Here is a 15,502-nt window from a genome sequence, read left to right as displayed (position 1 = left end):
ATCAGTTCTGAGGAAGGGTCAGCAGACCTGAAATGTTAACTCTGTTTTTTCCTTCACAGATGCTGCCAGACCTGCTGGGCTTTTCCAGCAACTTTGTTTTAGTTTCTGATTTACAGCATCCGCAGTTCTTTCAGTTTTTATTGAGGAATAGCAGGGTTGTTTTGCAAGTATTTTGCCTTCATTGGTGTAGGCAGATGCTGTACCATGAGTTGAATACATGGAAGACATAATGGGTGTACATTTAAGAATTGAAGAAACAATTGAACGATTTAATCAGACTTAACAATTGACAGCAAACCAAAGGTGGTTCATTGTGAGAAAAAAGCAGAGGTATTGACTGTATTTACTCTCTTTGAAACTAACATTGTCCTAAAGAATTGGAGGGTAGCCTTAACATCAGTAATAAGGACAATGCTGCAAATGTTAAATGACTACTTTGATTATCTAATATCCACCTGCTCCCCATCAGATTCCAATTAAATTCAAAATCCCTTCCTCTATTACTAACTTTCAAACCAGTGACATCAACTTTCACTATTTAATCCCTCATTTTTGAAAATTCAGTTCTTGCCTTGTCTTCTAAGCTAATATTCAATCCTTTCTTTGTAGCAATGACAACCATTTTTGTCTAGTATTTTAGTAAATACTTGTATAGTGTTATACTTTTTTTTTATTCCGGGCTGTACATCTTTTCTGAAATAGGGTGTGCAGCAACATCAACTGATGTTCGATCAATGTCCAACAGATCTAAGAATCATAGAATTTTACAGTACAAAAGGAGGCCATTTGACCCATCGTGTCTGTACCAGCTCCCGAAAAAGCTACCCAGCCAGTCTCATTCTCTAGTCCTATCTCCGTGACTCTCCAAATTCATCACTTTCAAATATATATCTCATTTGAAACCTCCTCTAGAATCTGCCTCTGCCACATTCTCGGGCAGTGTATTCCAAATTCTAACAACTCTGAGTAAATAAGTTCATCCTCATCTTACCCCTAGCTGTCTTGCTGTCAGTCTTGAAATTGTGACCCCTAGTTACTCATACTAACTACTGGAATCAAAATATACTTCTTTCCCCTGTCAAAATTGTTCATAATTTTGAACACCTCCAAGGTCACTTGTTTTAATCTTCTCTGCTCTAAGTAGAATCCATCCAATTTCTCTAGTCTTCCTTTGTATCTGAAATCCCTCATTCCCTGTCATTCTAGTAAACCTCCTTTGCACTCTCTCCAGGGTTTTAAGATCCATCCTTAAGGTGCCAAAAACTGAACACAATACTCCAAACGTGATCTGACCAATGATTTGTGGAATCATCACTTTCTTGCTTTTATACTGTCTCTCTGCCTGTACTTAAAAACTGAGCGATCCTATACTTCTTTTAAACTACTTTAACTTGTCTGGCCACCTTCATAGAAGCATGCACTTGAACCGAGAGGTTCCCTGCTCTTGTACTCCCTTCAAATTTGTACCATTTGAGTCTATATTTTGTTTATTTTACGAAAATTGCATTACTTCACATTTCTCTGCATTGAAATTCATCGGCCAGGTGTCTGCCCGTTAGCCAACTTGTCAATATCCCTCTGAAGTTGCTCATCATCATCCTCATGATTCACTATTCTCCTTAGCTTAGTATTATCTGGAAATTTAGAAAATTTGTCCTTCGCACCTATCTCCAAACCATTTATATAAACCAGAAAAAGCAAAGGACCCAATACCAATCCCTGGGAAACACCACTTTCGACTACTTGTCTCCAGTCTGAGAAATGCCAATCTCTGCTACCCCACTGTTTCCTACTTTTATAGCTAACTTTCTAAGCCATGCTTCCTATCAATCCCAAACATTTCTAATTTGTTAATCAACCTGCCATGTGGCACTGTATCAAATGTTTTCTGAAAGTCCAAATATGTAGCAGCCAGCACAATCCTCATCCACTGCCTGTGTCACCTTGTCAAAGAACTCAATTAAATTTGAGAGACATAAACTGCCCTTGACAAAGCCACATTGATTTGTCTGGTATTAGCTTATTTTTCTTGAAGTATGTATTTACCTTATCCTGTATTATGGTCTCCATCAGTTTTCTCACTATTGATATACTGTAGTTCACTGGATTTTCCTTTGCCCCTTTATTAAACAACAGTGTCACATTTGCGATCCTCCAGGACTAATCTTGTGGTCAGAGAGGCCTGGAAATTTCTGTTGACTGCTTTACGATTTGCTCCCTTGCCTCTCTCAGCAATCTGGGATGCCTCCCATCTGGGTCTGGCGATTTCCGTACCTGGAGTGCTGCCAGCCGCCTTAGCATCTCTATCTATCACCGTACTGGCTATTTGCTTTCAATTAGGCCATTGTCACCATCATCTAATTTGTTAAAGTCAGAAGCAGACTATTCATTTAATACCTCTGCCATATTTATTGATTATCCCTACTCTCTGTTTACCTGTTACTTAATGTATCATGTGTTTTAATTTTTGTTACTCGTGTAGTGGCTGTCAAGCCATTGATTCAGCTCCTGATCTATCACCTTAAATATTGACCTGCTGCAGTGTGAATGTGCTACAGACACAGTGGCTGCAAGGTGTTTGCTGCAACTAGCTATAGGTTCTTCGACAGAAGCTCCCAAACCTGCAACTTCTGCCATCTAGAAAAATGAGGGCAGTAGGCACGAGTGAATACAGCAACAGCATGTATTTACTTAGCGTTTTTATCGTAATGAAAGGCCCTGCTTTACTTCATGGGGGTGTCATAAAGCAAAACTTAACACACTGCGACACGTAGCGATACTGGGGCAGATGAACAAAGACTTGATCGTTCAGGTTCTCTTCCAAATTACACAGCATCTTGATTTAGAAATAGATTATCATAAGATCAATATGAGACCATATGAAATAGGAGTAGGCCGTTCAGCCTCTGAAGTCTGCTCCAGTATTCATAGGGTCATGGCTGATCCAACATTCTTCATGTTCACCTGCTTGCATTTTTGCTGTAAGACTTGATTTTCTATTGATTGTGAATCTATCTCCACCTTAAATGGACACAAGGACTCTGTTCCGAAGAAATGCCTCCTCAGTTCTGTCTTAAATTAGTGCCGTTTAACTCTGAGACTTTGTTGTCTGGTCCCAGACTCTCTCATGACAGGACATCCTTTCAGCATTTACCCTGTCAAGCCCCTTAAGATATGTTTCTGAGATCACCTCTCATTCTTCTAAACTCCGTTGAGTAGAATCCCAACCTGCTTAGCCTTTGGTAGGACAATCCCTCCATGCCGGGTTTATCTTAGCATTTAAATTTTGAAATGGGCAGGTTGACTCTAGACAAGGCATTGCCCTGAGAAATAAACCAAAGAGTGGCTATCACTATTTATTGAATTGAAGCAGGCACAGTGTGTGTACATGTTCTTTCTGTTCAGAGAGCAGCATTGATATAGCTTCTAGTACACAAGTGTGCTGCACTGAGCCTCAATGATAATCCTAAATTAGTTGTCAGCACAAGTCTTTGCGCTATTTATTAAATGCTGTCCAGTCATGGCATTATGTCTAATGTTGGACAGTTTAAAGTTTTTGAGAAGATTTGCAGCTCAGTATGTGGATGAGATTGTAGATTTGCTCACTGCAGATTGCAGTTTGATTGCAGACATTTCGTCACCCTGCTAGCTAACATCGTCAGTGCGCCTCCAGTGAAGCTTTGGTGTTCTGTCCCACTTGTTATTTATATGCCTCAGTTTGCTGGGGTGGTTGGCATTACTTCTGGTTCTGTTTTTCAGTGGTTTGTATATCAGGTCCAGTTCAATGTGTTTACATATTGGGATCTGCAGTTAAACACACCGGCTCGGCGAACAAGTCTACAACCTCTGGTGGGATTTGCAAGCATTGCCTGGTTGGGTATGGTCAGTACCTTGTTGTGAGCAGCTTGGGGGATATGCCTGTACCAGTCAGTTCACTTTGCAACCGATCAATACTTACCTCCCGTATAGTAAGAATGTTTTCCTTTTGCAATGGCATTTCTTATGAATTGTCCTGAGGAATACAAGAAAAGCTTCAACAAAACGTGTCTCTTATTTTCAGCATTACTCTAGATGATATTAGAGCCTTGGGAAAGAATGGAATCTAGATTCACTTTGCAATTATGCAAATAACAACAAAATTTGCAAAAAGGATGTTAACCATGATTACTGGGTGGGTCTAGAACAAGGGAACACAGTCTCAGAATACAGGCAAAGCATTTCAGAGTGAAACGGATTTCATTCAAAGGATGGTGAACCTTTGGAATGCTCTACCCAGGTGAGCTGTGAAAGGCCAGTCAGTGAGTATATTTGAAACAGATCAATAGATTTCTAGATACTAATAACATCAAGGAGTATGGAGATTGTGGGGGAAAATGGCATTCAAGTAAATGATCTGTCATGATCTAAATTGGTGGAGCAGGCTCAAGGGGCTGAATGGCCGCCTCCTGCCCTCACATTTGTGTTTAAAATAACAATCCAAATCTATCCATGGCCCATTTCAAAAACAACTTTAGTCAGTGTTCCAGTAGGTTGCTGATGTCTTCAGTTTACTACTTACGGGTACGTGACTTTCTATGGCAAGTTGAAGTTTAGTTTTTGCATCTGTTGATTACTTTACTTCGAGTTTTTTAACAACACTAACAAGTTTTAGTTCAGGATTTCACTTCCCTGAATATAATGAAAATGTCATTTTTAATAGACCATTCATTAACAGTTTTTGTTCCAATTTTATTATTAATAGTTCAGAAAACAGTGTTGCAGGAGCCTTCTGTACAGCAACCACCAGAATTTGCTTTTTCTACTCCTCTAACAAGGTCCAAAATGAGGACTAGCAAAGCAGTCTCGCAGATGGTAAAAGAGCAGGTAAACAAAACTCATTTTAGGATCTAGCATAAATATTAATTATTTGAAAACTTTATTAATCTGGGTATGTAAAAATAAGAATATTTCAATTAAATTCGTGGGGCCAGTAGGTTAAATTTAATTTGAGCCTGGAATGTAGATGAGCATATTGTCGAAGGAGGTTTGCACAGTGAAGTAGTAGACTTTGCTTTTTCTTTCTCCTTCATTCCTGGTTTATGCTCACCATTCTGTACAAGAATTGAGCTTTACATATTAGATAACCTAATTTTGTCTTTTAATTATGTTTAGTACTAATAATCTAGAAGGTAGTTGGCTGCATAATACATAATTGTGTATTTTGGTAAGCAATGTAGTAATTTTGTTGTGGATTTTCGTTTGTGAACTTCAGGACTTGGGTGTTTTGGACGATGATGTTCCCAAAGTAAGGGAGGCTAAAAAACAGCAAGAGGAGAAAAGTAAAAGACATGAAAAGGAGGAGGAGGAGAGGGAGAAGATGAATACAAGAAGCAGAACTACAAGACTCAGAGTAAAAGGGAATCCAAGGTAATATCTGATTCTTCAAAAATAAATATTTCAAAGCAGCGTAAGAAGATGCTTCTAATTTATAATTCTGCATGACTGAGGAAAAGCGTTAAATTTTAAGATCGACCTTAATTTTTGTTTATGTATTGAAAACCTGAATAACTTAATGTCAAACTTGTGTTTTAACACACTGTTCCTGTCTGACAGGAAAACTAAGAAGGCTTCACGGGCGGCTCCACAAGTGGAAATTGAATTTCTTTCTCCTTTAGCAAGTCCCTTGGATACACGATCCAGCAAAAGAGGAGGAGATGATGATGTTGAATCTGTAGAACACAAAATGACACTTCGTTGTAAGAGGAAAAAACTGATCCCAGTGTTCCGAAAGCCAGTCACACGCAGAAAAGTAAACCGACACAAATAGTGAAAAGTTTTACTGTTTTATCAATTTAATACTTGGATGCAGTTTATATATAAGAGTTATACAGTATATAGAACTGAGCGAATTTCTGAAGTTCATCCAATTTTCGCAAAATAATTTATATAAATTATTTTAACATTTCATGAACAAATGGTCTGTAAGGGGAACTGTAGCTCCATATGGAGTATGTAACTGCTATTTTTGTTTTTAGGCGAATGTTTCTCATTTTAATTTTGTAATGAATCTTACATTTTATTAACGTATATAAAATGATTAAATGTAAATATTTTTGACATTTTAGGGAAGTTATAAATAAAATGTATACTTGGCGGTTTGATATGTTTTTTGCATTTTTGTGATGGAACATTTTGCCAGTTGGGTAAATGGTACCGTATATGCAGTTGTACGTCTCTAAAAAGTTTGTTTTTAACAATCATTTTAGAGACACGATAAGATTGTCAGTAATCTGAGGCACAGTTCAAAGTGGTGCTTGGCTACCTTGAGCTATCTGACCTGTCAGCTTTCATGAAAAGAGAATAGGTTATAATTGATGTATAGTACTTGTATCCCATATCTCTACTAATTGCATGAAGTCAGTAACTCCTCTTCATTGGGAAATAGCTTTGATGTAATAAGCTATTTTCTCATTCCATGGATGCTGTCATTTCAAGTCTTTGCTCACATCTAATGCAGGCATAATGGTTTCCAATATTCATCCATTGGAAACTATGCATGTCAGTTGGATTTGGAAAGGGAGGTCGATATGGGAGAAGAAGCTGGAGATTTTAAATTCAATTGTTTTTAAAGTGTAGGAAATGTTTCGTACTGATGATACTGTTTTCCCCTTTTCCTATTCTTTTTTCCTCTCCTTTTTTAAGTTAGCCAAGCACGCATTTTGAAATCTAGCCTGGGTATCACACTGATCCTTGTAACATACTAATTTTATGTCACGTGATGCTGCATCACGTTATTTACTTTTGTCACAATGCTTGTATCATGTTTTTTGGTTTTCATCAAGATATGCTTGGCGTGCTGCTATAAATCATACAACAAACTGAGATAGCTCAGCAAATACTGGTAAGTCAGGCAGATTTTAAAAAAATAAAAAGATTGCCAAAATTGCTGTATACAGTGGAGTTGTTCTGTTCTTTGTGTTTATTTATTGTCATCAGTTTGATCTCCTATTTAATAGTTTCCATTTGTCTTAACTATTCTTTTCCTTTTCAATTTTACTCCCTATTCTTTCCCTTTTTATTCATTCATTGGATGTGGGCACCAAAGTCAGGTCAGCATTTTATTGCCCAGAGGACAGCAACTGTTCCAGTATAGTAATATCCCATAAACACATCCTTAACAAAGGCAAATTCAGTAAAATAGAATTCTCACTTGCAATCCTGCAGTCCAGGACGAAAGAATATCAAGAGAAAACTCAGCGAGAATTCGAGCAGTTTGCCTTAACAGGGAGTGATGCATAGCAGCTTCCAAATCCCAACAGCTACTGAAGTTAAACTTGACCCCCACCTCTTCGTGCTGCTACTATTGTTCAACAGTTCTTAAAAAAAACTCTTAAGACCTCACAATCCGTCTACTTTATTGGCTTGAAACAGAATGTTCGTTCCCTCTGACCAAACCTCTTTGTAAGAACAAAAAGGACAAAATACATCTCTTAAAGCCATAGTATCGTCACACCTGCCCCCATCCCCCAAAAAAATCAACACACAAAGATGGTTTTATTTTTAAAAGCATTTAGCCTTCTGCTATCAGTACACTATAATACATATATATTACATTGAATGTTTGCATGCTTGGCCTCAATGCTACAGTCCATTTCGGTCTGTGTTACTTATGCCACTGAATGCTTTCTTCACAAAGTTGTGACAACATGACAGCAATTACGTTCTGTTCACTTGCAACATGTATAATTATCAAATTGAACGGCTGAATAATCTTCATCTAAAACAGTCTGGAATTTTTAATCCTTAATTTTTTTTTCTAAAAAATGTTGCAATGCTGACGCCAACTTCAAGGTCTGTTTCTCAGTTGTGGAATATTCCTGTTGATGAATATTCAACTTGCTGGAAAAATACCCGATCGGTCTTTCTGTTCTCTTGTCATCTTGCAAGAGTACAACATTAACACACCACTCACATTGATAGAAATCTTGAATGGCTTTATGTAGTTGGATGTTGCTAACACTGGAGCAGTGATCAACACAGCTATCAGGTTCTCAAATGCCTTCTGACACTGTTTTGTCCACTAAAATTTTTTGCACTTTAACAGGTCAGTGCTTAAAATTTGGCACGAATTTTCAATAAAAACCACTCAGTCCCAGGAATCATGGTACTTCCCACTTCATCGATGGTATGCAAAATTTCCCAATAACCTTTGTCTTCACATCCTGTGGGGCTATTTGTCCATGTCCAATAAAGTGGCCCATGAACATGACTTGGGCTTTTGCAAACTCGCTCTTCGCCAGGTTTATCACCAAACCCACCTCCCAAAGTTGATCAAACAATTCTGATAAATGCTCCAAATGTTTCTTCCACGTGTGATTTAAAAATCACCAGATCATCTATGTACACAACATGAGTGATAGTCCTGAAATAACTTTATTGGTTCTTTGAAATGTGGCTGCGCGTTCTTCGTACCAAATGGTGTGATATTAAACTGGTACAGTTCATTCATTTTCACAAAAGCCGAAATTTCCTTTGCTCTGTCAGTATCCTCTGAGTAAGTCCAACTTAGAAATATAATTTGCTTGTCCTGTCTTCTGAATACTCTCAACCAAATGTGGAATGGGATATGAGTCAGATTTTGTAACTGCATTGACGATGTGATTGTCCGTGCATAATTGTTGGGTACCATCTGGTTTTGACACTATTACTAGGGGTGAGTGCCAGTCACTGCAACTCGCTTCGATTATGTTGTCTTCAAGCGTACTTTCAATCTTTTTGAACCTATGCCAACTTCAGAAGGTTAAGTCTGTAAGGATGTTGCTTAATTGGAACAGCATTGCCTATATTTACGTAATGTATAATCAGTTTAGTACTTCGCAACTTATTCCCTTATCTGATGTGATTGTTGTAACTTCCTCAGGTCATTTCAAGTTTCCTGTAGAAGGTAATGCAATAATTTATCTTAATTTTTGAGAACTTCCTCATTATCCAATTTAGTTTCAGGAATGACCATTCAGAATCATCTGAACTTGATTCTTCAACCTGTGATGTAACCAGTAATGTATTCTTTTGCTTTCTTTCCCAATCAAAATACTTTTTGAGCATGTTCACATGATATACTCAGATCTCTTTCTATCCAGTGTTCTTATCAAATTATTCACCTCACTCAATTTCCTTTCAATTTAATAAGGCCCACTAAACCTTGCTTTTCGAGGTTTGCCCACTATTGGTAGTAATACTGACACTATCTCCACGAGCAAAATTGTGAATTTTTTTATTTTGTGTCTGCTTTCTGTTTCATCACGTGCTGTGCTACTTTTAAATGCTGTCTAGCCAACTCACTTGCTCTATTTAATCTTTCCCTAAAATTTGACACATAGTTCAACTGTGTAGTTGTTGAACTCTGACTCAACAATTTCTCCTTAAATAATTTCAGTAGTCCTGTCAACTCATGCCAAAATCTAATCCAAATGGACTGAATTTAGTTGATTCATTAGGTCCATCCCCAATTGCAAAAAATACAAATCGAATTCCTTTATCACAATCCTCTGGATAGTCTTGACTATTAGCTCTCAACATGGTATTTAAAGTTTGATACCACCATTCTAATGCTCCTTGTGATTCTGGAATGTACATGGTGGATTTGAATTGTTTTATTCTCAATCTATCCATAATTTTCTTGAATAACTTTGTAAAATCTGACCTTTGATTTGATTATACTTTTGTGGGTAGTCCGTTTCTAGTTTTTAAAAAAAAATTGAAAACTCTTCTACAATTGTTTTAGCTGTGATATTGCGTAATGGCATAGCCTCCAGAAATCCAGTGGACACATCCATTACGGTCAACAAATACTGATTCCCACTTTTTGTTTTAGGTAGGGGTCCTATGCAATCAATTAAGACTCTTGTTAAAGGTTCCTCAAATGCAGGAATGGGTATTAAGGGTGTGGGTTTTATTGCTGCCTGAGGTTTTCCTAATAGCTAATGTGTGTGTCATGTCCAGCAAAATTCAACCACATCTCTACGCAATCCAGTCCAACAAAAATGTTTTTGTGTTTTGGCTTGAGTTTTCCTTACTCCCAAATGCCCTTCCATTGGTAATTCATGTACTGCCAGCAGCACTTTTCTATAACCCTCTATAATGTAACAATGAACATCTGCCCATTTTTCATTTGCCTGAATATGTATTGGTCTCCATTTCCTCGTCAAGACTTCATTTTCAAGATAGTAACATTCTGGGATGCACTCAGATTCTTCTACTGTGTATGATTTTTGATGCAACTGTTTTTAAGTTTTTCATCTTTCTGCTGTTAATTCAGCTAGCTTCTTTGAACTAAATATATCCACTTTATCCTCTGCCTGTTCTTGTTTCTCCCAAACCATTTGATCAAACATTGTCTCTGATAATTGAATTTCAACTCCTTATCTTTACTGCTTGATTTTTCCTCCTGCTTCAACCTGTGGCTTTGTGACCTTTATTACCACACAGTCAGGAAAAATCCCAGAATATACTTCCTGTAACACTTCAGTTGTCTGATTTTCCACTGGCATTTCAACAACAGTAGGTATCACTCCCACCTGCGATCCAGCTATATCCCCAGAACGGAGAATTTCCCTATTACTCCTACCATCACTTCACCACTTTCCACTGGACTCTCCAACCTCACTTTATATAATTGACCACAGCTCTTGCCATGAATTCCACATAAAACCACATTTGCTGGCAATACTCCTATTGAATTACATATCTCCTCATCTTTCATCATCAAAGATTCTCTTGCATCTCTTAAAATTTAAATTTCTTTACCTATGACTCCTGGCATACATGATTAAACCTTACCCAAGCAAGTAAATGCTTTAAAGAGATCTGACACTTTCCTCTAAACAACCCCCGTACCAGGTTGCACATTCTTGTGCAACTTGTTACCTTCCACTATGCCTTCCTTCACCACTTCAACAAAACTCACTGGCTTATCCTGTTTTCCCACAACCATTTTTCCAGTGTTTTTTTTCTAAACCACCAACACTGCTACTTCAAGTGGTCTACTTTATTACAAGGCAAACACCTGAGCTTTATTTTTACTTCACTTTGCCTCTGATGGCTTGCCTTTTTAACCTGTGGGAAGTTATCTTTGTTATCTTCAATGACATCTCAATTTCCCTTACTTCCTGAGGTTTTCTTCTCCCCCCCCCCCCCACCCCCCAAATTTCAGATTGCAGATTGCAGTTAATGTCAGAGGCCAAACTTTGACTTATGAAACAATTCATAATCATCTGCCATTTCCACTGCTAATCTCGCAGTCTTAACTTCCACCAAGGAATTGGATATAAATACACTTTTGCTACCACATTAATTTTGTGATAGTCTATATAGTGTGATATTGTTGTCAGCAACATCAATTTGATGAGCTCCAAACACTTTTGACTTGGCTCATAATATAATTCTTCATCATGAACTTGATCTCGTTCCACTTGAGCTAAGACTTCTGGGTTGAGTCTGTAAGATTGTAGTTTCATCGATGATGCAATCCTTACATTAATTTGAACAGCCAAGATGTTTTTCCTAGACTATTTGCACAAATTGATTTGAGTCATTATAACAGCTTTTGTTAGTTACCTCAGTACAGTTCTGTTAGATAGCATGATATTCCATCAAACTTTTCAAGGATTCTGGGTAATCCAAGATGGAGGGCAGAAAAAAAATTGTGGCTGCGGGAGATGCTGCTTTTTTGAGATATTTTCAGTGTTAGAGCTGATTTCCTTGAATTCTTGTAGCAGTAATTACTGTTTTATAAGTCGTTGCATTATTTTGGAACTTTGGGAAAAGAAAGATCAAAACAATGGCACTTTATAAAATCATGAGGAGAATGGATAGGGTAAATAGGCAAGGTCTTTTCTCCAGGGTGGGGGAGCCAAAACTGGAGGACATAGGTTTTAAGGTGAGAGGGGAAAGATTTAAAAGGGATCCAAGGGGCAACTTTTTCACACAGAGGGTGGTGCATATATGGAATGAGCTGCTAGAGAAAATAGTGGAGGTTGGTACAGTTACAGCATTTAAAAGGCATCTGGATGGGGATATGAATAGGAAGGGTTTAGACGGATATGGGCCAAATGCTGGCAAAGGGGACTAGATTCATTTAGGATAGCTGGCCGGCATAGACGAGTTGGACCGAAGTTCTGTTTTCATGAATACGACTCTAAGTATCTTCATATCAACCAACCTGATTACTGAAGGTTCAACTTTAGAATTTTCAATTTCTGATTCATACTTGAATTGCTGTGATATTTTTATTTCACTCCTTAATTCTTTAAGCATTATAAACATTTTTCTCTCCTGACTATCCTCCTTGCATAATGTCATTTCAACATAATATAATTCTCTCACTGAATTTTTTTTCTCCTGTCTGGAGCACGCATTGTGTGTCAGCACTGTGTCCAGTGACAAAATTTTGAGCTTTTTTATAAAAATCTGCTCTAGCTTTCATTATTGCACAATCTTCAAATGCTTTGAACCAACTGTCATACTTTAATTTTTCTCAGAATCTTGACACATATGTCAGACGTCCAATCTCAACCTTTTTCTTTACTTAATTTTTAAGGCAATCTCTCACCTTTATAAGATTTCATTAGGAGCATCCCTTATGATAAAACAGTAACAGGGGAAAATCTCTATTCTAATCATTAAAACATTCCCAAAAATAAACACTAATCCTGGTCTTTAAAACTTGAAGCCATCCTTCGAATGCTCATTGAGATTATGGATAATAAGATAAAGATATAAATTGTTTTGTTCCTAAATGATTAATTATTTATTTGAATATTTTGGATGAAATTTGTTCCTTGGTCTGTCTTTTTTTTTGGGTAACCCATATCTTGTGGAATAAATTGAACTAACTTCTCTACTACCATTTTTGTAGTAATTTTCACCAAAGACACTGTCTCAAAATTTTGTTGAAACGCCTGATGGATCACTGCCCATTCCTCATGAGCTGGTGTAAGAGCTGGCCTCTGTTTCCTCATTAAGAATTTGTCTCTTAAACAATAACACTTAGGTTCTGATTCAATTTCTGATATACCTCTCCTAACTCAGGATCTATCTGTTATATGTCTACTTAAGAAAAGTGGGATAAACATGACTGCCCCATTAATTTATCTGGAAGATGAGTTGAAATGTAAGCATCACACCAATGATCATCTTGCTCCGGTGTCTCCACAATCTTCATTGGTTGCCCATTTTCATTAGAAGAGTAAAGAAACACTTTCCCTTTGAAATGAAATTTCAGAATCTCCAGTAGATTGATTCTCTTAAGCACTAATGTTATGGACCAGACCAGACCCCCTCAAAATATTTTAATGTAGCCTAGACCCTAACTTTTTTTTATTTGAAAGGAAAATTTAAAATGTCTGTTCCAGATGCAATGCAACAGATCAAACTACTATAGGTCAAAACTAAACAGGTCAAACTAAACAAAACACAATTTATTTAAACACTATAATTAAAATACAACAAAAGAAAGAGGAATTTAGAATAAATTGACTCTATTGGAAAACATAACAGAATAATGGATAGAGTAACTATTGCTAATTAACTGTTCCAATATAGTAACATCCCATAAACATACCCCTTGGCATAAAAAAGGAAAATTCAGGCACAGATTCTAACATCCAGTTCTCCCATCCAGGAGGAAAAAAAGCATCAAGAGAAAACTCAGAGAAAGTAGCAGCCAGGAAACATTCATTGAAGCTTCCAATTCCGTTGAGACACCAATAGTTTGTGATACTTCTGATTCAGTTGAGAAACCAAAACCCAGAAATCCTAATCTATGAGAGCTGGCCACACCCATTCAGGGTGTTAAAAAGAAAGACCCAAGGCCTCCCAAGTAGTTTATACAAGTGGTCTTAACTAGCTAGCTTAGTACCTTTGCGTCAAAACCCCTCTTCAAAACAAAAACTGGACAAAATAACCTCTTAAAATGACAGCATTGTAACACTAATTAAGGAAGAATTTTCTTAACAGTCCTGAGCCATTTCTACCTTCCTTGTAGGTTCTGCAAGAATATGCTTTATCTGCACTACTGCTACAATTTTAATATTTACTCTCTACCCTGGTGCACCCTTAGAATTTATTGGGTGTTCCTCCTCTAGTTCCTAATTAGGTCTCCTATTTAATTTCGATTACCTTTAGTGTGCATGATCTTATTACTATGATTATATATTATTTTCTTTATATCACTTATAGGGCTTAGCCTTTTCTCCGTTATTATTTTGACACCCTTCTGTTAGTTCCTTAAAACTATTAACTTTTCCATCGCCACACTGTCTATTCCTCCAATTTGCTTGTGGATTCTCATTTGACCATTTCACATTACATTGTCTATGTGGGACAGCATAACTATATGCCAGAACTGTCCAAACTACAAATTTTTGAAAATCCAATGCTCATCTAATTAAGTTATTAGGGGTTTCCAGACACTATTTCAGAATGCTCCCAAAATCATGATTCCCTCTCATTCTCTTTTTTTTGTTTTGGAACTTCATTGGTTGAAACAACAGCATTTCCCTTTCTCATGCAAATTATATAAACCTGAGTAGCTTCTTTCCTTATAGTCCTGAACTTTCATTGAGAAGTTTCAGGTACAAGTTTGTAAGCACTGACTGTTGCCTTTTCAATAGTATAGTCTTCTGACAGATTGGTACAGCTATGAACATGCCAACCAAAACGTACATTTCCTTAGGTTGGGGAAGTTTAAAACTGGTGACAAGAGAACATTTTAAAAGGACATGAGGGGCAACACTCAGAGAGTGGTTCGTGTGTGGAATGAGCTGCTGCAGGAAGTAGTGGATGTAGGTATAGTTGCAATGTTTAGAGGATATTCAAATAACTGTATGAATAGGAAAGGTTTGGAGGAATACGGGCCAAGCACAGGCAAGTGGGGCTGGTTTTATTTGGTAACATGGTCAGCATGGACTAGTTGGACCGAAGGGTCTGATCCATGCTATATAACTCTATTAAGGTCCAAAAAATTTTTCTACTTCAACTTCACAGAACTGAAAAACTAAGTTCCATTCTCCCACACCCCACCCCTTTGGAACTAATGGAGTGTTGTTAGAGCTGCATTCATCTAGACATATGATGAGTTTTCCATCATATTTCTAACTTTGTGCCTTATGAGAGCATTGTAAATGATTGTAAGCCTGTGTTTAAGAAGGACAGGAAGATTATGGCCAACGTGTCAGCCACATTCATCCTTACTTTTATCTATCACTGATATATCTTATTCCAATCCTGGTGATTCATCAAACATAATTATAGCCACCCACCTTGACACTGGGTCAGAGACTGGTTTGCGGCTCAAATGGAAGCCATTTAGCCCATTGAGTCCCCATGGGCTCTCTGCAGAGCAATCCAGTCAGTCCCATGCCCATGATTTTGAAAGTTTATACTCTTCAAATCCCCTCCAATTTGTTTTTCAAAAATCATGGACTTTCTGCCTCCATCACTCTCTACCTTTATTTCTTATTTA

General features: G+C 37.4%; 1 protein-coding gene across 1 annotated transcript in view; it reads left to right on the top strand.

Moving 5' to 3' along the window:
- Positions 1 to 6,930, top strand: part of ahctf1 (AT hook containing transcription factor 1) — an 81,450-nt gene extending 74,520 nt beyond the window's left edge. Inside the window, exons 34-36 of the mRNA XM_048600780.1 lie at positions 4,742 to 4,863; positions 5,252 to 5,406; positions 5,593 to 6,930. Of these exons, the coding sequence (XP_048456737.1) occupies positions 4,742 to 4,863; positions 5,252 to 5,406; positions 5,593 to 5,806 (491 nt within the window). The 3' untranslated portion in view covers positions 5,807 to 6,930. The remainder of the gene's footprint in view (positions 1 to 4,741; positions 4,864 to 5,251; positions 5,407 to 5,592) is intronic.
- The last annotated feature ends 8,572 nt before the right edge of the window (positions 6,931 to 15,502 follow it).

The sequence above is a fragment of the Rhincodon typus genome, chromosome 9 (assembly GCF_021869965.1).
Source record: "Rhincodon typus isolate 14 chromosome 9, sRhiTyp1.1, whole genome shotgun sequence".
Taxonomy (NCBI): Eukaryota; Metazoa; Chordata; class Chondrichthyes; order Orectolobiformes; family Rhincodontidae; genus Rhincodon; species Rhincodon typus.
The sequence above is the reverse complement of the archived record's forward strand: the minus strand, read 5'-3'. Positions and strand labels throughout refer to the sequence as shown.